The 24,750-nt window shown below is 40.8% G+C and overlaps 1 protein-coding gene across 23 annotated transcripts in view; it reads left to right on the top strand.

Annotated features, from left to right (window-relative positions):
• Positions 1-23,861, top strand: part of Epb41l3 (erythrocyte membrane protein band 4.1 like 3) — a 167,908-nt gene extending 144,047 nt beyond the window's left edge. For 5 of the 23 annotated variants that reach the window (XM_045142644.1, XM_045142646.1, XM_045142645.1 and 2 more), the window contains 12 exons: positions 2,752-2,805; positions 6,359-6,394; positions 6,581-6,646; positions 7,116-7,307; positions 13,775-13,849; positions 16,555-16,677; positions 17,325-17,711; positions 18,869-19,000; positions 20,330-20,428; positions 20,901-20,981; positions 21,286-21,402; positions 22,716-23,861. In XM_045142644.1, coding sequence (XP_044998579.1) covers positions 2,752-2,805; positions 6,359-6,394; positions 6,581-6,646; positions 7,116-7,307; positions 13,775-13,849; positions 16,555-16,677; positions 17,325-17,711; positions 18,869-19,000; positions 20,330-20,428; positions 20,901-20,981; positions 21,286-21,396 — 1,356 coding nt within the window. In that variant the 3' untranslated portion in view covers positions 21,397-21,402; positions 22,716-23,861. The remainder of the gene's footprint in view (positions 1-2,751; positions 2,806-6,358; positions 6,395-6,580; positions 6,647-7,115; positions 7,308-13,774; positions 13,850-16,554; positions 16,678-17,324; positions 17,712-18,868; positions 19,001-20,329; positions 20,429-20,900; positions 20,982-21,285; positions 21,403-22,715) is intronic. The other 18 variants (XM_045142658.1, XM_045142649.1, XM_045142655.1 and 15 more) reach the window with 10 other exon arrangements.
• The last annotated feature ends 889 nt before the right edge of the window (positions 23,862-24,750 follow it).

Below are 24,750 nucleotides of genomic sequence, written 5' to 3'. Positions count from 1 at the left end.
ACCTTTCAAGAAATATAGTATAAATTTAGCTCAGCATAACAGAATATAGTTAGTTGCGTGTGTATTTCTCTAACTTTTGATTATACAAAGAAAAAAGAAACTTTTTCAAATGTGGAAGAAAAAAATAAATTGATCAACTGATCTATAACCTTTTAAATTATGTATTATACATTATCTCATGGCATTCTATACACATTACAGTTTGGTCAAAGCACATAAAGTATAAATAATATATATAATAAATAACAGCTACTATACAAGATGCTTCCTCCAGCTTTATTTTATTGACTATTGACTGGGCACTGTGCTTGTTAACCAATTAGAATGTTAAGGAGGAATTTAAGGGAGTAGACAAATGACCCTACATGGGGTCTCACTCTGTGGACCACACTGGCCCTAAAGTTATGATCTTCCTACCTCATCCTTCCTTCCAAGTAGCTGGGATTACAGGCACATGCCACTGCACCCAGCTTTTGAGGGAGTTTAGATGTGGTATATTTGATTATGTATAACTAAGAAATTCATAGTAATGATCATGTTGCTAACAACATATTTTAATTATTATAGCCAACTTTTAACTCTGCATGTGTCAGGCATTCTATGAAGGACTTTATAGCCAACACCCAGGGCAGATAGAGCTGTTCTTTTTCTCCATTTTCCTAGAAGAAAAAATGGATTAAAAGAGGAGCTATACCCAATATTTCATAGACTTGTACAGCAAGTATTTGAACACTTGTCAATCTGGCATCAGACCACCTTACCTCTCTCTTTTCTCCAACTGAACTAAGTGCTAGAATGCTGGAAAGTTAATGAAGCAGAATTTTAAACCATGAAGAAATGAATCTGGCCAGACGTGGTGGCACACGCCTTTAATCCCAGCACTCAGAGGGCAGAAGTAGGAGAATCACTGTGAGTTTGAGGCCAGCTTAAAACTACATAGTGAATTCCAGGTCAGCCTGGGAGAGTGAGACCCCACCTTGAAAAGCCAAAATAATAATAATTCATAAAAGAGGAAAAGTACTTTAACTGAATTTGACACAGATAATCAGCACTTTAAAAACAAATCATTTTTAATTCTTGAAATTCTAAAAAAAAAAAATCTTTGAATTATTCCATACACTTGAACATTAGCCTGTCTCTTTTCTTACTAATTCAGGCTGGTCTTTCTCCAGGTTGTCAGTTGATGAAGCCATGGCCACACCATAACAATCCCTTACCCTAGAAGAAAGTCAATAGACCCCTCTGTCCCAGTTGTTACCTAAGGTGGTGGGGTTGTAATATAAATCAGCCTCGTTTTCTTAGCAGTGTACTGAAACTTGTTCTCCACTTGTCTTGGGACAAGGTTGACAGAATGCCATTGTCAGGTAAATGGGCCAAGCATTCAATCCAAGTTTCATTTTAGAAATAAGTAAAACCAAAGTTTGGGATTCTGCAAAGAAATTAACTTGACCAGAGATAGACAATGCCGGACCAGATATCTACTTAGCATTCCTTGCTCTTTGAAAGGTGATAAAATTTTTGAGACAAATTTACAACTACAAATAAAGTCTCAGCTGAGCGTGGTGGTGCATGCCTTTAATCCCAGCACTTGGGAGGCAGAGGTGGGATCGCTGTGAGTTTGAGGCCACCCTGAGACTACATAGTAAATTCTAGGTCAGTCTGAGCTAGAATGAGACCCTACCTTGGGAAAACCAAAATAAATAAATAATAATTCATAATAATAAAGCCTCCAGTTCAGATTTTTATTTTCAAAATACTGATCACATGTCTTTGAGGGAAACTAAGGGTTAGCTGAAATTTGTGGAGGGAGAGTTAGTTACTATTAAGGGTAGTTGGGTGGCTTTAATTTCAGTGTCCATGATTCTACTCAAGAGAAAATAGTTTTTGCTTCAAACTATATCCTCTTTAAAAGAGATTAAGAGTGAGTCCTGAAACTGATCTTCTGTTTCTCCCCTGAAATCCTAGGCTCTGTCAAATGCTGTGCTTTGTTTTATTTTTTTTCCAAGTAGATGTCTCCTTCTCTCTCCCTTTATTTTTCTCAATTACATTATATTATATTCTTTGCATCATTCAAATACCATTTTTGCAATGAGACGTTTAAATGCATACTTTGATATATCTCTTTATGAGGAGGGTAGAGCAGGGTCAACAACATATGTGCTATCCATTAGCAATGTTATTTGAAAGCTGAGTTGCATTTTTCCTGTGTAACATGTATGCCCATGAGTCACTGGCGTGTGCTTTAATCGCTCATAGGTAATGCAGACAGCCTGGTGGTCACAGAGGATGTCAATAATACAATGCTATAAATGAGGGACTGAAAGTCCAGTGACTATGACAGTAGCTTTTTACATAAATTTAAATTTCTATTTACTTTTCTAATGAGACTTGGCTAGAATAAAAACAATATATTTACAAACCTCCATGGGATTTGCACACCTTTTTGGGGGCATCCATGGAGAGGGTGGGAGAAGAATGACAGATTGGTGTCCTGAAGTGTCGAGGCAGACAGGTCAGTGTGGCCCGTTGGGTGGGAGCCTCGGGTCGTGGCCTTGGAGGGGCTCTGCTGAAGCTCCCTACCTCTGTCTCCTCTCTGCTTTGCCTGAACCTGCTCTCCTGTGGGAAGGTAGGATGCCATAGACCCCAGAGAAAGAAAATGAGTGGTTCTTCCTGTGTGTGCCCCATTTGACCAGAAGGGTTTATTTTCTGTCCCTGCCTCCCCCTGGAATTCGGTCGCATGTGTGGTCACAGACTGACAGTGAGCGGACCGACACAGCGGCTGATGGAGAAACCACCGCCACCGAGGTGAGTGCGAGTGGCTGGTCGCTGCCTAGCAGAAGTGCAAGGGGCTGGGGCTTTGCAGGCAGGAACGCTGCATACTAGCCTTGGGAGTGCAGAGGTGTGCTCCCGTTCAGAGAAGGAGCTAAGGAGATTTCGGCACCTAGACCAGTGGTTCTCGAACTCTGGCTTGTGTCAGAATTAACCTGGAAGGTCCCCGCCCCGCGTTTCCCATTCTGAAAGGTTGAGATGGGACTTGAGAAATTTTGATACTAATGACTTCTCAGGTGATGTTGATTCTGTTCATCTTGGGATCACATTTTGAGACGCAGTTAACCTAAAGTGGAAAACAGAGGAGGAGGGGAGGAACAAGATCTCCTGTCTCATTTGAGATGGAGTTAGCCATGATGGGCAAGGAGAAGGGTCACAGTTAATTGAATTAGCATCTTGGCTGGATACAGACACATTTTAAAATCCCCAATGGCCAACGAATACATGTTTCAATAATGCTTCTCTTAACTCATCTTTGTAATCTTTAGCTAGTCACTTATAAGAATAAATTACCTAAGAAAAAAACTAGCAAGTTACTATTAGTACTGTATTGAAAAGTGTAATTGCATTGAATAGGAGAGATAGTAGGCTATTATATCTCCTTTAATAAGTCTTTTTGGAGGTTTTGTTTTGTCGAGACGGAGTCTCACTCTAGCTCAGGCTGACATGGAACCCATTTTGTAGTCCAGACTGTCCTCAAATTCATGGCAATCTTCCTACCTCAGCCCTGTGATTAAAGGTGTGAGCTACCACACCTGGATTTTCCTTTAGTAAGTCCTTAGTATACATTAAATGCATGTGTGACTTCTCATTTTTTAAATCTGCCCTATCAGTAAACTATAATTCTGTAAAAATAATACTCATAGCTGGACATGGTGGTGCATTCCTTTAACCCCAGCACTTGGGAGGCAGAGCTGTAGGAGGATTGCTGTGAGTTCAAGGCCAGCCTAGGAGTACAGAATGCGTGCCAGGTCAGTCTTGGCTAGAGTGAGACCCTACCTCAAAACAACAACAGTAAATAATGCTTATAGTAATGGAAGTTAAGATGTGTATTTCCCAAAATGCTATAAAATTTAATTTTTATTTTGTGACAGTTTAGTTTGTGTTATTCTTTTTTGTATATATTTTATTTATTTGAGAGAAAGAAGCAGAGAGATAGAGGATGGACACGCCAGAGCCTCCTACCACTGCAAATGAACTCTAGATATTTGCGTCAACTTGTACATCTGGCTTTACATGGGTACTAGGGAAATTAAACTGGCTCCTTAGGCTTTATAGGCAAGTGTTTTAGCCACTAAGCCATCTCTTCAGCCCAGTTTGTGTTACTCTTAATGTAATTCAGTCATAATCATATTTTCTAGCTGAATATTAAGGAATAACTAAAAGTGCTGTAAATGATATCTATATATCAGTATAACTAAAACTATAACTATATATTACAACTAAAAATGTTTTCAGAGGAAATTATTTTATAATGGCATTTTCTTAAGTTTCTTCCTTTAGAAATGCCATAGTTCAATTCAAAACTTAAAATGATGATTTTTTTAAAAGATAATATTATAAAGCATTTTCCAGGCACTTTTAAGGTGTTATAACTAAATCTATGACAAGTTAGTCATCTTTGCCAAAGAGAACAGAACTGTATCTTGAAGATTTTAAGAACTAGTTAAATAAAGCCACATACATACATACATACATACATACATACATACATACATACATACATACATAAAGCCGCTGTCATCAGGACCCTACTATATGCTAGAAATGAGAAGTAATTTAACGATAATACTTTAAATTTCATTCAGTGTTGGAATTTGTTATGTAACACATAAAGCCCTAACTACAATGAAATGAGAGCCATGAACCACCGCATATTTAAGAATTAGCATGTCACCAGCACTGAGTTTGTTTCTTACAGCCCTTTGTGACATCAGGTTGCCAACCCAGCAGTAGCTCAGTGGGACATGCAGTGTAGGCACCCTGGTCCCCATGGGCAGATGGAGAAAACCGAGAGCAAGCTGGGCATGGCAGTGCTCACCTATAACCCCAGTAGTTGGGAGGCTGAGGCAGAAGGATTGCAAATTCAAGTCCAGCCTGAGCTACAGAACAAGACTCTGTCTCAACAACAAGAACAAAACAAACAACGCTGAGGCTTTAGCAGACTAAATGACTTGCTTAGGGACCACTTGCTTGAGGATGACTCGTTTCTCACCTGGTGTTTTACTCGGCGCCTCCAGAGGGTCTTAATAGCCAGGCGCAGGTCCAAGAACTGAGGTAAGAAACAGCCTTAGCTTGCCAGCACACAGTCCCTGCCCAGCTTATCTAATCACTGGAACCCAGATGTCAGCCCAAGGATTAGGTAGACCCTTAAGTTAGAAAAGTAAGAATAGTGAAGTGGCTTGGGCATATTTTTAATGTGTATTTGTTAAATTAAAAATCTGTATCTGATTTTAAAGAGAAGATAGTATTGTTGGTAATAGTTGCCTTTATTTAACTTCCTTACTATCCTATATCTGTCTTTTCTCCTCCTAAATTTATGTTTTTTAAATAGAAAGGTTGAGCCAGGCATGGGGGGTCAGGTATGTAATGCCAGCACGCTAGAGGCTGTGGCAATAGTGTGGAGAGTTGCAGATCAGCCTGGATTACGTAGTGAGACCTTGTCTCAAAAAACAAGGGTGTGCATGCACACACACACACACGCACACACACAGTTTTAAAAAGTCAAGGTTCCATGAACATATATAATGTAGGAACTGGACTGGGAAGATGGCTTACTGCACAAGAATGAGGACCTGAGTTTGGATCCCCAGAATCCATGTAAATTGCCAGGTGTCAGATGACATAGCTCTCACCCATAGTCACAGTGCTGAGAAGTCAAAGACAGGAAATAGCTGGGGTTCATGGGCCAGCTCATCTAATCAAATCAGTGGACACTAGGTTCAGCAAGAGACCCTATCTTAAGAAATGAAAATGTAAAACAATTGAGGAAGACATCCAACGTCTACCTCTAGCTTTCACACACATGCACACATTTGTAAAAGCAGGAAAAGCAAAATACTGACAAAGTAAAATAAGAAAAAATAAAATGTAGGAAACTCCATATTAAATTATTTGGTCCTCAGTTCTGTACACTGGGGTTTATAATAACATGGGTTATGGTGAGGACTCACATTTTAATATGGCTCTCACTATTGTATGATGAGACCCATTCTTAGGAAGTGTCTCCCCACACTTCCATAATGTTCAGTGAGGCAAACCTGGCATGCCCTCACTGCCACCTTCCCAAGCACCTGCACCTGCATTCCACAGTGCCGGAGAATACCGATCCAGGAATCTGTTATGGCTCCACCCCTAACTCACGTGTGAACGCATTATACTCTGTATATGCAACAGCATTTCCTCTGCTGTATGCAAGAGTACAGCCACGCCCCCAACATGAGCAAGATTGTATAGACCATAGTTCTGCCATCTTAGAGTGCATTGCTCGGTAAGACTTTTATTTCCCGCTCTTTCTTGATGCTGGCAGTCGGACCAGGAGGAAGATGCCGAGCTCAAGGCGCAGGTAGAGAATTAAGGATAAGACATGCCCCTCCCCCAGTGTGTGATAAGTCATTGTTTGTCTTCAGCGTTCAGCTCCTTAGGCATGCTCCCTGGCAGTTACCATGTTGATGGTGCAGTGTGTGGGATGACATATGTGCCCTTGACTACAATGTCCCTTACCTTTCCCTTTCTTCTCCACTTTTTCCAGAATAGTCTGATTAAGCGAATAAAGGGTGAAAATGTGTATGTCAAACATAGTAATCTTATGTTAGAGGTTGGTATTGGTATACACCAGTGCATGTTTTGTGTGTTGTTTTTGCCTTAGTGACAAACCTGTGGGCTCAAACCCTGATGCATGAACTGTGTGTTCACCAGTTAATGACTGGCGATGACGTCTGGGCTTACTCCGATTCCTTCTTCTCTCCTTGCCATAGATCCCTTTCCTTGTGTGTGTTTTTTAATCTCTCTGGTTACATGTGAATTACATGCCTTACCGTTATCATTCATATTCCTTTTTTGATTTATATTGCCTGTGTTAAACTAGATTTTTTTTTCTTTTGTCTTTTCCTAGAAATATCACATTTTCACCAGAGTGTTTGCAGTAGTGGCTTGAACCCTGACCAAAATTCAATTTATTATTTTTTTTACTACTAATGTGATTGACGCTATTTTGAGATGGAGGGAGCTGAATGGAAAATCGGTGTGTATGTCTGACAGTGGGAATCTTTTTGTTCTGAATGTAGGAGCTAGATAAAACTCAAGATGAGCTGATGAAACACCAAACCAACATTAGCGAGCTGAAAAGAACCTTTTTAGAAACCTCCACGGAAACAGCCGTAACAAACGAATGGGAGAAGAGGCTTTCCACCTCCCCTGTGCGACTGGCCGCCAGGCAGGAGGAAGCTCCCATGATTGAGCCACTCGTGCCTGAAGAGGTCAGTATCTGGGTCGGAGGGTGGACAGTCTTTTGCTTGCTGCAGGCCCCCTCGCTCTCGGGCCTGGAGCTGGGGAAAGGATTTGGTGAGCTTCAAGGAGAGAATCTCACCTCTTGTCTGTGGGTTACCTGAACTCAGTGCTCCCAAGACAAAAGCAGTAGGTGGCAGAGGAGGGCATCCTGGCATCTGGGGTCGCTGGGAATGGCCAAGAAGCCGTATGCAGACTAGTGCAGATTAACTGATTCTGGTCCTGAATCCAGACTTTACAGCTGGGTGAGGTTCAGCTGCCCTCTTAGTGAATATACTTTTTTTTTTCCCTTTGGTTTTTCAAGGGAGGGTCTCACTCTGGTCCAGGCTGACCTGGAATTAACTCTGTCATCTCAGGGTGGCCTCGAACTCACTGCAATCCTCCTACCTCTGCCTCCCGAGTGCTGGGATTAAAGGCGTGCGCCACCACGCCTGGCTGTGAATATACTTTTTCTGAGTGTGCTTTCTTCTACATTGAGAAACGCCCTGAAAACCCATGTGTGTCTCATTGATGGCAAAATGAGACCTACTGAGATCCTCTACTGTTTGAATGGTGATTGGAAGTTGGTAGCATTTCACGACACATTTTAGTCTGATATACACAAGGCTCTCATTGCTAAAATGAATGTTTTTAATGCTTATTTATAACTATTTTAACTAATTTACAATCTGTGCCGTTTTTAGTGAGGAATTTTTTTTTAAGTAAAGCTTTTCCATACAGTAGAACTGTCTCTGAGTAAGGATTCAACTGGAATTACTACAAGGCTCCCATTGTGTGTGACCCACAAGTTTCTGTGGTGCTAATCTGAGTGTCCATGACACATCAACCCGCTTATCTCTCTTTCAAAGGAAAAAAAAAATTTTTGAAACTTTGTCTTTCAAGCATTGTATCGATTAACCTCCTTATCAAGATCCTTTTATTGTGAGATGTTTGTCCAGGAAACTGAGACAGAAAAGAAAATTAAAAATTGGGCTTTTATAAGCAAGAAAGCTTTTAAACAGTGGTATCTATGTAATGCTGAAGTTCTTACAGAGAAAATAAGAATCAAATTGCAGCCATTGTGGATCATTTTCTAAAACTCCTTTGAAAGCTATTTATCAGAAGCAACCAGCCCCTCATTATCACTGCATTCATGACAATTTCAATCCCAGCTGAAAGGGGAAGAGGTACATACGCATTTGAATTTCTGTGAAAGAGACCCTTTTAGGCACCATAAATGAAAATTACTATAGCCAAGGTATCCGAGTTCCATCCAAAGGACTTGACTCAAGAGACCAAGAGACAAACATTTCACATTTATTTGAATTTAATATTACACGTTATTCTAGTACTTGTATTTCATTTTTAATACTTTTATTTTTTTGAGAGAGAAAAAAGAGAGAGAGAGAGAGAGAGAATGGGCATGCCAAAGCCTCCAGCCTCTGCAAACAAACTCCAGATATTTGTACCTCCCTGTGCACCTGACTTTATGTGGGTCCTAGGGATTCAAACCTGGGTCCTGTGGCTTTGCAGACAAGCACCTTAATTGCTAAACCATCTCGCCAGCCCTAGTCCTTGTATCTTAAGAATACATTCATCGGTTAGGCTGATCGCAAGTGGTCAAGCTTGGATTACTGTATTTTTAATATCTTTTTGAGTATCTTTTTGGAAATAATGCACTGGCGGGGGGAAGTCAGATACTGGAGTAAGTTACAAACACAGGAGTAGCAGATATAAAGAAAAAAAAAAGGGAAATGAACAGGCATCGCTTCCCATGCTGATGCTTCAGAAACTGGTGGGTGGGGCAATTGCCTTCTTGGATGAGAATTTTAGCAAGTATTTGGAGAGGCTGAAATCAAAGTCATTACATAAGAAAAATGTGTATTGCTCCTGAATAAATCCCACGCCTTAGAGACCGATGTTGGATAAGCATTGATAACTAAAGGAGTTAATCTTCTGATTGTACTGGGCTTCTGCTGGATGTGGACACCTTTTCTATATATGTACAAATACTAGAGAAGGATAAGAAAGGGTCCTTTCAATCAGAGAATAGCAACATGTTCTTCGGGTATGTAGGGTGGGGAGATGGCTTAGTGGTTAAGGCGCTCGGCCTGTGAAGCCTAAGGACGAAAGTTTGATTCCCCAGGACCCATGTAATCCAGATACACATCTCCATTAAATTGTTGACCTCCATACTCCATCACCACTGTACACAGATGAATTCACAAGAGGTGCTTGGCTGAATCTACAGAACCAGAGGGTAGAGCTTCAGAAAGGCAGCTGTAAGGTGCCTCAGTCCCAGGAGAGAGCAGGGTCATTTGTAATCAGACCACTGTGCTTCCCTGGACAGTATGTCAGACCATGACCTCTGCATGCCTTTTTGTTCTCGAGTACCAGATAGTCATAATGACCAAGTGTATAGTCCAGCTGGGACTCCTATAAAGACATGTAAGAATACACCAATACTAAGCTGGAAGTGGTGGCGCACACCTTTAATCACAGCACTCGGGAGGCAGAAGTAGGAGGATCGCCATGAGTTCAAGGCCACCCTAAGATTAAATAGTGAATACCAGGTCAGTCTCGGCTAGAGTGAGACCCTACCTCAAAACAAACAAACAAACAAACAAAAAAAGAATATATGAATACCAAAGCATTGCCAATTTCTATGTTTAAACCACAGCTTCTCTTATTGGTCTTATAAAAACACAAAAGATCATGTTATCTTCTGGATAGGCCCAATTTATTTATGGTTCATGGACTCATAAACAAAAGATTTTTGTGGACAGAGGGACTTGTCAAAATATATTACGAACTTAATATTAGTTACATTTAATACTGCCTACTTTAATTAGCCAGTGGAGAACAGAAACCCAAATATTTTGGAAATATTTAGTTTGACTTAATTTTTTTTTTAATGGGCATCCAAAATACAATAATTTTATTAGTGTCTGAATCAGGAAGAAATTTAGATTCAGTGACTAAATTTACAACCCCAAGCTTAGTTGATTTTATTGTGTTTTTAACATCCTCAATGATTAAAAAAAAAGTATTAAATAAATAAAGTATTAAAACTCTAATGACCTTTGGGTGAATTTTTATCTGAAGTGGTTGAAATCAAACTAATTGAAATATGTATAAAAGGAGCCAATGATAATTATATTCTGAGAACTGAACCTACTGACTATATAAAATGGGAATTTGATTGTCAATGGTTTTGAGTTTCAGTAGCAAGGATGCCCTGAAAACATTGCATAAAATCGAGTCCCCATTAAATTTATAAAGTACACTAACACATACACAGGAAGCATCACCTGTAGTGGGAATGGTAGGGCTGAAGTCCATGCAGAGTTCGAGCTCACTTCTGCCCACGTAACATTTCCCTCAGTGACCTCTTGTAGTGCATATAGACTTACACCAATTTGAGTTAGTGCTCTTTAGTGGTTTTGAATGTCAAAACTTTCCAAATCCCAACCAAAAAAAAAGTGTTCATCAATACCTATGCAATACCAATATTTTCATCTTTTTCATGTGAGTAATTTATAGTAATTTCATGTGGCAAATTTATAGCTGTGCTCACTAACATGACAAATATAATATAATGAATCATATATATTTCTTTGAGCTAAGTATTTTATACAGTTCATTCTCATTATTCATAGGTTCTGTATTTTTTAAATCACACCTATTCTCTAAAATTTATTTGTAGAAACCCTTAATCACCCAAAAGTGGATGAGTTTTGTGAATTTTGTATCCCAGAATAGGACCATGTTTTCTGAGTATAATACAGAAATTAATGATTGTGTCACTATATGAAATGGTTGAGGAAAAAAAAGTATATGTGTGTGTGTGATCGTATTATAAACCTTCTATTAAAAACTTCTATTAAGTATATTTTAGTACATTTTTTTGAGCCATATCTCCGTACTTCACTACTACTGGAACTGATGGAGTTCCCATCATGTATAGAGAATTCTGAGACCTAGCTTAGGTGGTTTCTGCATTGATAAACACAAGCCTGAACTGATATGTCCAACAACAAGACATGGACTTTTTTGTTTGTTTTTTCGAGGTAGGGTCTTACCCTAGAGCAGGCTGACCTGATTCACTCTGTAATCTCAGAGTAGCCTCGGACTCACAGTGATACTCCTACGTCTGCCTCCCAAGTGTTGGATTCAAGGCATGCTCTGCCACACCCGGCAAGACCTGGACATTTTAATAAATAGTTTGTCTCAGACAAGAGGGTTTACTGAAAACCCACTGTTTAGCTGCTGAGTTTTATGATGCTCTTATCTTATGAATAATGTTTAGGTCAGTGAATAACAGTGTTTCTCTGAAAAATACCTTTAATTTCAAACTTTCCTCTGTCAAAAAAAAAAAAGTCTGTGACTACAAGTGAAATTTCTAATCCATCATTAATGATTTTACGTGGAACATTCTATCTTTTGCTTTCTCCAAAACTACAGCAGGACAGGCAATTTTTTCTCCTATGAAAAGGAGTTGTCTCATTAGAAAGGGTCTCCTAAGGCTGGAGAGATGGCTAAGCAGTTAAGGTGCTTGCCTGCAAAGCCAAAAGACTCAGGTTCAATTCCCCAGTACCCACGTAAGCCAGATGTACATGGTGGTGCATGCATCTGGAGTTTGTTTGCAGTGGCTGGAGGACCTGGAACACCCATTCCCCAACTTCTTTCTCTCTCTTAAGTAAACAAAGATAAAGTAAAAAAAATTTTAATTAGTTTTAAAAAGTGTCATCTGGAGACGGGCTCAACAGTTAAACACGCTTGCTTTGCAGCACATGGAAGCCCAAGTTGATTCTCTAGTGCCCATATGTACAGTGCCAGATGCACAAAGTGACAGGTGTTGAGTTGGGGCCTTTGGCTTGTCTATAGTGTGTGTCTCTCTCTCTCTCTCTCTCTCTCTCTCTCTCTCTCTCTCTCTCTCTCTCTCTCTCAAATAAATATGTATTTTTGTTGTTGTTGTTGTTTCTTGGTTTTACAAGGTAGGGTCTCGCTCTAGCCCAGGCCAACCTGGAATTCAGTATGTAGTCTCAGGGTGGCCTCGAGCTCACGGCAATCCTCCTACCTCTGCCTCCCCCAAGTTCCTTTATAATCTCTGGTAGGCAAGTGATTAAGTGTTGTACTTACTAACATATTAGTAGACAAATAGGACTTTTTAAGAATTGTCATTAAATGACCCTGTTTGCAATGATAAGACTTGTTTAACAGATTCTATTCTTCCAGAAACTAGGAGTTCTCCCTAGTCGTGGTTCAGATTGATTTTCTAAAACAATGCCTGTCCCTACTCTATGAAACTGTGGACTGTGCATGGAAAAGCTTCATAGCTATGAGAAATTACTTGAAGTAGGCATATTTAATGTTTAAAAGGAATACAGAATAGTTCAAAAATAAAAGGCTGCTTCCTAACATGAAAGGATACAATTAGTATTTCTTAATTCTATGCAGTAACGTACTAGTACTAGTGGGTCTATTTTTTTACCAAAGTAGTTGGAAATCAACTCTTAAAGTTGTTTTTAGCATGGTAGCAGTTACCTTCTCACTGCTGGGAACAAAACACCTGACCAGAATCAGTTCATGGAAGGAAAGGGTTTGTTTTAGCCTGCCGTTTTGAGGGCAGGTTTCATGATGGTGGGGGGAGCTGGGCAGCGCAGGCAGCAGGCATCACGCTCTGTCGTAGTAGCAGAGAGGAATAGTCTGAGTGAGCTAGTTCTGACACCAATGGGAGCCTGGATTCAAAAGTCTCAAGGTCCACCCGCAATGCCACACCTCCTCCATCAAGGCTCCATAGCGTTTCCAAACTGCCACCAGCTGTTCATCAGTTATTTGGAACACATGAGCCTGTGGGGCGGTACTTCATTCAAAGGACCAGGACCATGGTCTAAAAGTTCAAGTAAAGCTTAATTTTTTCTTGTTCATTTGTGGGACGAGAGAGAAATTGATCCCAATGTAACTAGGTTTGCTCAAGTGAAATGCACACTGGGCATTTCCCTTCAGAACAGGTAGCACATAGCTGGGAAGCTGATCAGCCACTTGTGAGAAACAGAAGAGAGGACTTTTTCCTGATTTAATTTGAATTTTTTTCCTTCACATTTTCTCGTAGGAATCACTGTTATGGTCTGTGACATGCACACACATGCTGCTAACATGCCAAGGGACCCTTCATCTTGCATTTGTGTGTTCTGTGTTCATATAAATAAAAAGTGTTAGCGTTGTATTAACAACCAATTTTCAGAAAATAATGTTACTCCTTAGAAGTGATTATTACATTTTGAAATGGTTTCAGACCATTTTTAAAATTAATAAATAACTTTTTCAAAAAACAATAAGCAAATATGAATATATACATACATACATATATATATATATATATTACTCTCTTCCTAACTCACCTTTTTGGGAAATGTCTACTTCCTCTTCTCCAACCCAATCCCCTTTATTCAAACAGATGAAAGAAGAGAGAGAGATTTCTGAAAAAGTTATATTTTTGCAGCAAGGAAGTTCACCATTCCTTGAGTCTCAGGTAAAAAACAAAGATGGAGGATTTTTCTAAGTGAATTGCTTTACAGTCTTCAGTACCATTAAAGTGTCTAGTTTATATTTTCATTTTACCTTGCTTGAAGCTAAGGTAGGTATTTTTGTTTCTGCTTGGATTCTGGGGGAGGGAAAGAAAAGATTTCTCAGTATTGGGGTTAGCAGTTGTACATTGTTTCTTTGAGTCCTACATGATTTTGTATGTAAATTACTAATGAAGGTTTATGATTATACTTTCTGATAATCCTGAAACTTTGCCTGGCCTGTTGTCTCCTATAGTGTGATACTCTTCTAACTGACCTTGACTGATTTTAAAAGCTCTGAACTTGTATTGGTCTTTCCACTAGCCAAGTGTGATTAAGAAAATGCAGGAGGAAGTCTCTACTGAGTCTCTGGCTACTTCTCATCAAATAATTTTCCAGAAAACTATCCCGTCAACCCTAGAGGTTATCTTTTCAATTCATTTCACCTTACTCTATGCTATCATGTAGATCAATCTATAATTCTTTTATTTAAGGTGTGCTTATATTTAGATTTAGATTCAAGTGTTCAGGCTATGACAAATACTAAAGAAAGCATCCTAAGTTATGATGTAAGCCAAGGTACTCACCTGCTTCAGTTTGAGTTCTCTTCTTCTGTAAACTGGTTGACTGCAAATTACTAGCCCATCACATCCTGTTAGGTGCTCCTGAATGCAAAGAGACACTTAACCCTCCTCTTTCTTCTTAGCACTAATGTTAAGAGAGTGGGGAAAACATTACTGAGACAGTGAGCTGCAATTAAAATTGGGACACTGTACTGACTGCTAAGTCTCATTTATAGAAGGATCCAATAATATACCATGGGGGAACTAGTTCATTACAATGCAGTTACAACTAAAGATAGGTATGTATTGGGTAATAAGTGAAATCATGAATTGACTTCCCTATAGAAGTAAGTGCAGGTTACAGACATGGACAATAATATTTACAGAAACTTGAAACACATTGGCAAATTCTGTGTGAAAACAGTCCATGACATATGGTATTCTATTAAACATTGAAAAATGCCCTTTATGACTACACACATAAAACCAAATAACTACTACAGTAACTTCAGTCACATTATCTAACCTTAAGATACAAAAGAGTCAGATTACCATAAGATAACGTATAGTTCCTATAAAATTTATTGCCAAATAATGTTCCTGTTGGAAGAAATCATCTGAAACTGCATCTCTACCCTGCAAAATGTATTCTGGGTTGAAGTTAATAAATTCTAGATGAGAGGAGATGACAGTCATAGTTTAGATGGCAACAGCCTCGTTTATAGCCCATCCTGAGTATAGCTCTTGCCCTGATTTTCTTAAAGGATTCTTATTTTAGCAACAGGATTATCAGACTTCTAATTTAGCTTTTATATTTCAAATATAGGGCACAGAGGATTGGGTTATTGTAGACAAAATACCCGCTGAGGTAGTTGATGGTGATTCCAAAAAGATTGTGACTTACAAGGTGGTGACCGTGAGCAGGACTGGTGACTTCCCAGCCGACCTGGTAAAATCTAGCATGATGGAAATGCATAGCTTTGATGACTTGGCCCGAGAAATGCAACTGAAGGAAGAAAGCAAACAGAAGATATACACTCTAGGAAAGTCCTATGACACTGTCTCAGGAAGAATTGTCACCATGACTGGGAAAACTAAAGAGGGAGAAAAAGTGGTCCAGCCAGCCACCCTGGAATCCCTGCATACAACCGAGAGAGGCAAGTCAGAGTCGGCGAAGGCTGTCCCCATTCTGGCCGAATATGAGGTCCTGGAAACCCTCACTGATGAGAAATCCAGGAGGGGACCGGAGGTCCAGACAGCAAAGCGGAAATTGTCCGAATCTCTAGCCCCCATCAAGGAAGCTGAGTCTCGCCGACAGAGCCCTGAAGAAGATGACCTCAAGAAGGCTGCAAACCTGGGAGAGGAGGCACCTGTCCCACCTCGCCCAGAAAGCATGCAGTTTAGCAAAACCGAGCAGGTGCCAGAGAGTGACGTGTTAAGAGTGGGGCTGTTTGGTCCTCGAAGGAAGAGCCTGTCTGAATGGCGATATACCCAGGAACCTGCCTATACCGTGGCTACTGCCCATTACGTCACTGAGTCATCAGCATCCCGAGTGGTGGTAACCGGTGGCTCTCTTCACTCACAGTTTATGATGCCAGCATGACATTTTGGGGGGCAGCACCCTTCCGCCCCCCTCTTTCTGTTTCTCTTGCTGCTTTTGGTTTTATGTTGAGAGCAGCAAACCCAGCCTTAATTTTTTTTTTTTTTTGGTTGTCTTTTGGTTTTGTTTTCATGAATAAATCAATATTGCAGTACAAAGTGAGCATTAAAACACTCCCATTTTATTTCCAGCTGTCCGTTCCCAAGATGTGCTGTGGCTTGCAAGTGAAGGAAAACATTAAATGACCTGCTTATTATACCGGTGCCACCCTGATCCTAATAACTTCCCGCTTTAGCAAACCAAGTGCTCATGGTCACCACCCGTTTGCAATTTTATTTCCCCATTCTTTTCTGTTTCCAAGCTCGGTAGTGTGGACTCCTTCATTCTTCCTCCCTTTTTTCCTGTGCCTCTGATTTTGTCTAACAAGCTGAGTTTGTGAGGTGTGTGTGTGTCTGTGTGTCTGTGTGTGTGTCTCGTGCTTGACTCTCCGTTTTTTTTGTTCACTCAGACTAAACAGTCCTCTGGGGAGAAGATCATGGATGGCTCTGAGATCTTCAGTTTATTAGAGTCTGCACGCAAACCAACAGAATTCATAGGCGGGGTTTCGTCGTCTTCTCAAAGCTGGGTGCAGGTGGCCGTTTGCTCCTCCCATCCTTGGTGTTTTCTTAGTGTGCCCGCTTGCCTTGCTTATTGTCTCTGTGGCAGGTGTGTGTGTGTGTGTCTTGCATCCAAGCAGCTTCGCTTTCAACATCTCCAAGGCGTCTCTCATGGTTGTCTTTTGTGCCTGCTTGCTCTGTCTGCCGCGTGCTTTCCGTTCCATTTCAAGAGTGTACTCCACAGATTCAAAGGGCATTCATATTGAGAAGTTGTCAATAACATTTAATTTTGGGGCGCATTCTGTCTCATCTGTTGGACCTAAGAAACCAATGTGAATATGTTACGCTGCTTTCTTTCATCCTTTGATTCCCCCACCTGCATATTTTACTGCACTCTTTTTCTTTTGTAGACATTCTGATGTAGCAGGTTCCGGTGTGTGTCAAGCAGGCACACCTCAAGGCTGGTGGGATGAGTGAAAGCTAATTTATATTTTCTATCAGTGTTTGTGCATAAAGGCTGTTGACGCTGGCTTTAGGCACCCTAGTGAGTGGCAGCTTTAGGTTTTTTGTTATTGTTGTTGCTTCTTTTCTTTTTCTTTTTTATTTGTTGTTATTAATTTTTCTCTTTTGGCCTTTGGGGTCATGGAAAGTCATTCTGACGCCACACTCTTTGTCCATACAGAAAGTGGAAACGGAGACAGAATCCACTGAGACAGAGATGGAGAAGACCTCGCCCCACCAGCCCCACGGCACTGAGAAAGTGGTGCAGGAGACCGTGTTGGTGGAGGAGAGGCGCGTGATGAATGTGCATGCTAGGGGGGATGCTCCTTACCCAGCCGGGGACAAAGCGGACAGTGTGGCACAGCCTGCAGCCACAGATGCCCCCAGTGTGAAAGAGAAGGAGGGATCTTCTGTGACCAGTGAAGCAGCTCAGAAAGAAAGAGAGGAGGCGGCTGATGAGTCTGTCCATGAACAGAAAGAGGCAGCCGCTGCTTCTCATGAGAGGGAGCAGGAGCTGGGAGCGGCCATTCACCATCCTGAGACTGAGGAACCAAAACCACATTTTCAGGTATCAAGCAGTTAGTGTTATTCTGTTGCACTAAAGTCAAAGTGATACGGGCGCCCTAAAATTGACGAAGTGAAGGAGCAGCTTTTATGCTTCTATCCCTACCATGTGTGGGGTGGGGGTGGGGAGCTGGTTTTTTCTTTCAAGCATGACAGTATGGGATCTTCACACTGGTTTCCATTTGGGGTGGGATGGTCACACACAAACATGTCTTTTTAATATTAATAGTGTATAGCTCCAGGAACTAATTTCTGGCACTGAAATTTTTTCATAACTGGCAGGAAACACAAGGAAAGCACAATTAGACGAGATCATTTCTGATCCATGTACTTATCCAGCAACACAAACACCTGTTATGCTCTCCCAAGTTCCAAATATTGGTGCTGTTATTATTATTATTATTATTATTATTATTATTATTATTATTATTGAAATAGGGTCTTGTTCTAGCCTAGGCTGACCTGGCAGTCATTCTGTAGTCCCAGGCTGTCCTCGAATTCACGGTGACTCGCCTACCTCAGCCTCCCAAGTGCTGGGAAGAAAGGCATGCACCACCTCACCCACTGCACCAGGGCCTCTTAGAGGCAGCTACAAACAGACTCCACATGCATGTGCAACTTTGTGCACCTGGCTTTATGTGGGTACTGGGGAATCGAACTCTACTCACGAGGCTTTGCAGGAAAGCACCTTAACCACTGAGCCATCACTTCAGCCCAAGTTTAAGCACTTCATTCTCCTCTTCGCAAGATTCTCAAAATATTGGGAAGGGGTAACTAGTGCCTTGTTACTTGTTCCTTCTACATTAAATTAAAACAAAACCTCGTTGTTGGTTTCACTTTATTAAGATGTGTATATGAGGAGAAGAAACATAAAATATAAAATAACATAACAACAGACTTTTTTTAAAAGATGTCTTTTAATATGTGTGAACATTCCATGTTCAAAGTGCTATGGAATTGGAGGAGACTGATATATACTTAGGATGTGCCCTCCTTCCTCACCTTAGCACCTAATTCAGTATGTAAATATTTGTTCCATATCAGTCTGTGTTTATATCAAGTAGTAAAATATCAAAGAATACCAAGGAGGAGATGGAAGAACCTCACACTGAGTTTTGTGCAAGCTATAGTCACCTTTCCCTTGACTTCCCCTTGCTGCAGTCGTCAGCTGTGGAGATGGAGAGCATGAGTTTTGGCAGTGTTTCTCCAGGAGGCGTAAAGCTAGAAATTTCTAGCAAGGAAGTGCCAGTCGTTCACACAGAAACAAAAACCATCACATACGAATCCTCACAGGTAAGACAGCCTGTAAAGACTAGAGTTCTGGCATTTGATGACTTGGTGCACTTAACTGGTGCTACACAATATTTGTTTAGTGAGAGACTTAGAGGACCCCACAGTCAGACCACCTCTATCAAGAGCAGAGCACTGATTGCAGTGTCCTTACTGATGATGGATCCACAAATGACTTATCCAAGACTTCAGATAACCCCAACATAAAAAGGCTCAGAAGCCTAGTTCTGTAGCCAAAGATAAGGAAAAATATTCATTCAGCCATCCATTACTTGGATTTCTAAAGTCTCTATTTTTTTTTTAACAAGTCTACCTATACCTTTGCCTGATGTTTACTGTCAACAGCTCCCATGTTCTCATTGAACAATGCTGTGGTTGTAGGAAATAGTCATCTCTTTTTGGTCCAAGGGCAGTGAGTTCCAGAATTCCCATAGATGACAAAGTCTGCAGATACTCAAATCCCTTGAATAAAATAGTGAACATTTCTTACCATCTATGAACATCCTCCCTTATACTTTAGTTCTTTAACATTTTTATTTATTTATTTATTTGCAAGCAGAGAGAGAGAAGAAAGAAAGACAGACAGAGAGAATGAGCATGCATGCCAGGGCCTCCAGCCACTGCAAATAAACTCCAGATGCATAAACCACTTTGTGCACCTGGCTTTTAAGTAAGAACTGGGGGGGGGGGGGGCTGGAGAGATGGCTTAGTGGTTAAGCGCTTGCCTGTGAATCCTAAGGACCCTGGTTTGAAGCTTGATTCCCCAGGACCCATGTAAGCCAGATGCACAAGGGGATGCATGTATTTGGAGTTCATTTGCAGTGGCTGGAGGTCCTGGTGTGCCCATTCTTTCCCCCCCTCCCCCCCTCTCGTCTGTCTCTCTCTCTCCCCCTCTTCATCTCTCTGTCTGCCTATTTCTCTCAAATAAATAAAAATAAACAAAGAAAAAAATTTAAGTAAGAACTTAAAATTGAACCTGGGTCGTTAGTATTTGCAGACAGGCGCCTTAACCACTAAGCCATCTCTCCAGCCCCTCCCCATCTACTTTAAATAACTTTTAGGATAGTTAGACTACCCAGCACAGTGTGCATGCCATTCAGATGGCTGTTATACTCTGCTACTCACGGAATAATGAAGAAAGGGAAGAATATCTGCACACATTTAGGACAGATCTAAACATTTTTGGAACATTTTTTCTTGATTGAATCTTCAGATGCACACCCTGGGATAAGTAGGGTTGGGAGTGCTGAAACACTGTAATGTTTCAAAGAACTTTTAGAGAAGAGGCAATGTCAGCACGCTGCTGCAGCGTGTCTTCCTTTTCTTGCGTAGGTGGACCCTGGGGCAGATCTGGAGCCAGGTGTGCTAATGAGCGCGCAGACGATCACCTCGGAAACCACCAGCACCACCACCACCACTCACATCACCAAAGTAAGCGGGGCGGGAACCCACAGCGTTTTCCTTGAGAGCTAGAGAAGGGCAATCTACCAGAACCTCTGACAGACTGGGCTTCACCAGGAAGTAGTTACTTGACTGTAGGACACCAGCAGAGCTACAAAGTGAACTGTCCAACTTCTTATTTACTGGATGGTTTCCCCCCACTATGATAACCTCCTTTTAGGGATATTCATTTGGATACCCTTTGCTCAATGCTCACTTCGGTTCAGGGAATGGGGTAGATTGCCTAGAAACGTGGGCCTGCCAAACTCAAAGGACCCCCAGACCTTGTCCTCACTTCCTGAAAGTAAGCATGATAAAACCTGTGGTAGAGTTCTGCTTCGGTGGTAGGAGAATGAATGGTGATGGGTTCTTGGACTATCACCACTTTTTGCCACTACTCCATGAAGCAGTGATGGTTGCTACCAGTATTCAAACTCATAAGGCTTCTCTCTGTCTCCTGCAGACAGTGAAAGGCGGTATTTCGGAAACGAGAATTGAGAAGCGGATAGTCATCACGGGAGATGCCGACATTGACCATGACCAGGTAGTATGTGTGAGACAGTCAAGGACCCTGGCAGGGAAACAAACAGAGACATCCTTGCAGAATGCTGTTCTTCTAGGTCAGCATATATTCTAAACAAAGAAAAGAGTTTTGAGTTAACTTCCCAGTACTTGACTTTCAAATTCTTCTGTAATCATTGTGCCTCGTTATAAACTGGGGATACCAATTTAGCTCATAAATCTACACCTTGCCGCTACTGCTCACACACGTCCACCTCCTTTTTCCTTCTCTCCCTCTCTCTTTTTTTTTCCCCCTTTCTTGCCCTTCTGTGATTTCATGGGGACAGGCACTGGCTCAGGCAATTAAGGAAGCCAAAGAGCAGCACCCTGACATGTCGGTGACCAAAGTAGTGGTGCATAAAGAGACAGAAATCACACCAGAAGACGGAGAGCACTGACCAGAGGTAAGAGGTGGCACTGATTCTCTAGGCTTGCTGACGCTGGCATGTGGCATGGGCCACCCTCCTACCATCCTTCGTCTGACCCCTCCTCTCCTTTTATTTTTTTTCTTTTCTTTTCTGCTCTCACTGGCATTTGTAGGACTAATTAGTGAAAGGATGAAAACCTGGTTTGTGGGTGCCAGGTTGTCTCGGATAGGGAAATTCCATACTTGGGGCTGTTTTGCATCCATTGCCAGTTAAGAGGAGAAAGACAGAAAGCAAAGCATTTGCTTGCATGGTCTCACTGCCAGCCTGCTTTAACCCATGCTTCGCCTTCTTTTCGGCTTCCCAATATGAAATTTCAACTTTGATTTCACTTGCTAGGTAGCCCAGTCAGCCAGCACTGGAGATATTTTGTTCCGAGGGGTGTAACTTGTTCATCCCAACTAGTAAGGAAACCAAATACATATTCCTTGGAAGCATGCTCATCATCCCTCTTTCTTTATGCTTCATGATTTCTCTTTTTAAGAAAAATTGAAACTTGAGCACTGACTTTCTCTTTGAAAGTCTTCTATGCCCCACATTCTTTAAGATGGTTTCCACTTAGAGGAAGACAATATATATATATATATATATATATATATATATATATATATATATATATATATATATATATAATTTATATATAATATAATAAATATATAATTTATGTATATATTATATATATAAATAAAATTATATAATCCAAGAACCCTATATATCAGATAGATAGATAGATAGATAGATAGATAGATAGATAGATAGATAGATTATATATAGAGAGAGAGCCTGTGGTCCTGTTTTTCCTCCCAAAACTGCATGCTGCATGGCCAGCACCATGAGCAGACTATGTCCTGTGTGTGGGCACAGCCTTGCCCTATATACTGATCTGCTATGCAAGGACCCACAGGGCCTGAGTGGGCTACGAATGCTGAATTCAAGCAGTGAAAATCCTCATACATGTGCTTCTAGAATAGGGCATTGAAGAGAATAATTGAGTTCTCACACATCATTTTCAGAAACCTTTAGAATAAGTAGCAGCTCTTTGAAAAAAAAAATAAAGAAATGTTAAATTCACTTATTTTCCAGGTCATGATATATTTCAAGGAAAAAATAATTTAGTGGGCATCAGCCACTTGAGTATCATTGCAGTTTTTTAAGAGGAAGCATGTCATGGACGGTGACTTAGGCTGTGGTGTGTGACAGTTCTTGCAACACAGCCATTTTCACTTCCTGTATACTTCCTTTTGAACTCAGACGTTTTCAGACAGGAAACTAATGAATTCTTCTTCCTACAGGAATAACTTAGCTCGCACATGCTAAGTGCCCAGTCATGAAAACCGTTAGGAAAACCAGAGCCTATATGGAGTTCCCTCTTCTAACCCAACTGACTCGTATCTGTCCATGGAAAACTTCCAATCCAGAAGAACTGACCTTGATCATGAGTAAAGACACTGGCAGAGAGATCTTCCCATAATAAAGCAATCCGAATCAGCACCACTGAACTGACATTGCATGAAGCAACGATAAAATTACAAAAGAGAAACATTTTTAATTTTCACAAAACGTCTCTGTTTTCAACTCTACCTGCACGTTCATAGCCGACACTATAAACCGTGATCTCATGTAACATATCAACAACTCATGCCTTTCATAGTTTATTATTATTGAAGTCTCAACAAAATTACAATTTCTTAGGTGACCAATCTTTTGTTTACAGATAAATGATGATGATTATTCTAAAATGCTAGAAGCTGTCTAGTCCTGGTGTGTCCTGTTTATCCCAGATTAGATGTGCCAATAATCGAATTTACTCACTAAACCCACTTGAGTCCTGACCTTGTTTCATCTGGTTTTATTCTGAGCCATGCACAGTAATCACTCTGTGACCCTCTGGGGATATGTAATGCTTACAATCTTGCTTTGTGTCTCTAATTTAATTCGTTATAGGGTAGTACTGATCTTAGTACATTAATGCCATTTCTTCCTTGCTACTGTCTGGTGTGTGATCCATCCAGAAAGTTCCCAGAGTTCCCTAGCAAGCCCAAATACGTAAATTGTCATTATTTTGGGAAGAAAAACATATGGTTTTTGTTTGTTTACAACATGATGAAACGTCACTCCAGGAAAATCTGTTGGACTTCTGTGGCTTTATGGACTTTGTTTCTGTTTTTCCTTGTATTTTTTTCATTGATATTTCTTCTTTTACTTGAAAAAAAAAAAGAAACGTGTTTTATTTCCAAATCTGGTCCATATTTACAATCTAGTTCAGAGCCGAGCCTTAAACTGTACAGAATTTCCACTGTAATTAAAACTATTTAGTGTTTAGTTATAAATAGCCTTCAAAAAGATATATTCTCCATTACACTGTCAATCGCATCACAACCCATGGTGAATGATGTTACTACATAGCAAAATAAAAAAAAATGGCAAGTGCATTGAAACCTCTGATGTTCCACCATGAATAATTTCAATATTGTGTATTTAACCCAAGGGTCACTTGTGCATGGCATTAAAGGCCACACTTAGATGTATGCTAGACACATCCTTTCCGTACAAGTTTAAGATAGGCATATTCTATATATGATGCATGTGTCCTTGGAGGAATGGAGATGACAGCAAAATATAGAAATACTTGGATGCTTGCAATGACTCTAAAAGGACATCATAGAATCTCATTTTCAATGATTAGAGAAGAGTCTTTGTTTCTGAGTGTTTTAATCTACCAAAGAGTCCCCTCCATTTTTAGGCAGCAGCTTCACAGCTGAATAAATGGAACAGTGTGGCCTGTTCCAGCTGCTCAGCCGTGTCACTCCTCTCTCATGGCCAAGGTGAAGGCTGCGCCGTTTGTTACCAGTTGTCATAGCAGTGCCGGAGCTTACTGGCATCTCCTGCCATGTCACGCTCTGTCCAGAGCAATAAGAGTTGGAGATGTGTTAGATGTGACTTGACTTTACTTAGAGAATGGAATGCCTGGGATGAAGAGATGGCTCCGCAGTTAAGCCACTTACCTGCAAAGCCTAACAACCTGAGTTTGATTCCCCAGTACCCACATAAAAACCAGATGCACAAAGTGGTGCATGCATCTGGAGTTTGTTTGCAGCAGCTAGAGGACCTGGGACATCCATTCTCTCTCTCTCTCTCTCTCTCTCTCTCTCTCTCTCTCTCTCTCTCTCTCTCTCTGTCTCTCTGTCTCTCTCTCTCCTGGACATGATTGTGCATGCCTTTAATCCTAGCACTTAGAAGGCAGAGGTAGGAGGATCACTGTGTGTTCCAGGACAGCCTGAGACCACATGGTGAATTCCACGTCTGCCTGGGTCAGAGTGAAACCCT

This window comes from Jaculus jaculus, chromosome 2 (assembly GCF_020740685.1).
Source record: "Jaculus jaculus isolate mJacJac1 chromosome 2, mJacJac1.mat.Y.cur, whole genome shotgun sequence".
NCBI classification, from domain to species: domain Eukaryota; kingdom Metazoa; phylum Chordata; class Mammalia; order Rodentia; family Dipodidae; genus Jaculus; species Jaculus jaculus.
This window is presented reverse-complemented; position numbering and strand designations above follow the sequence as displayed.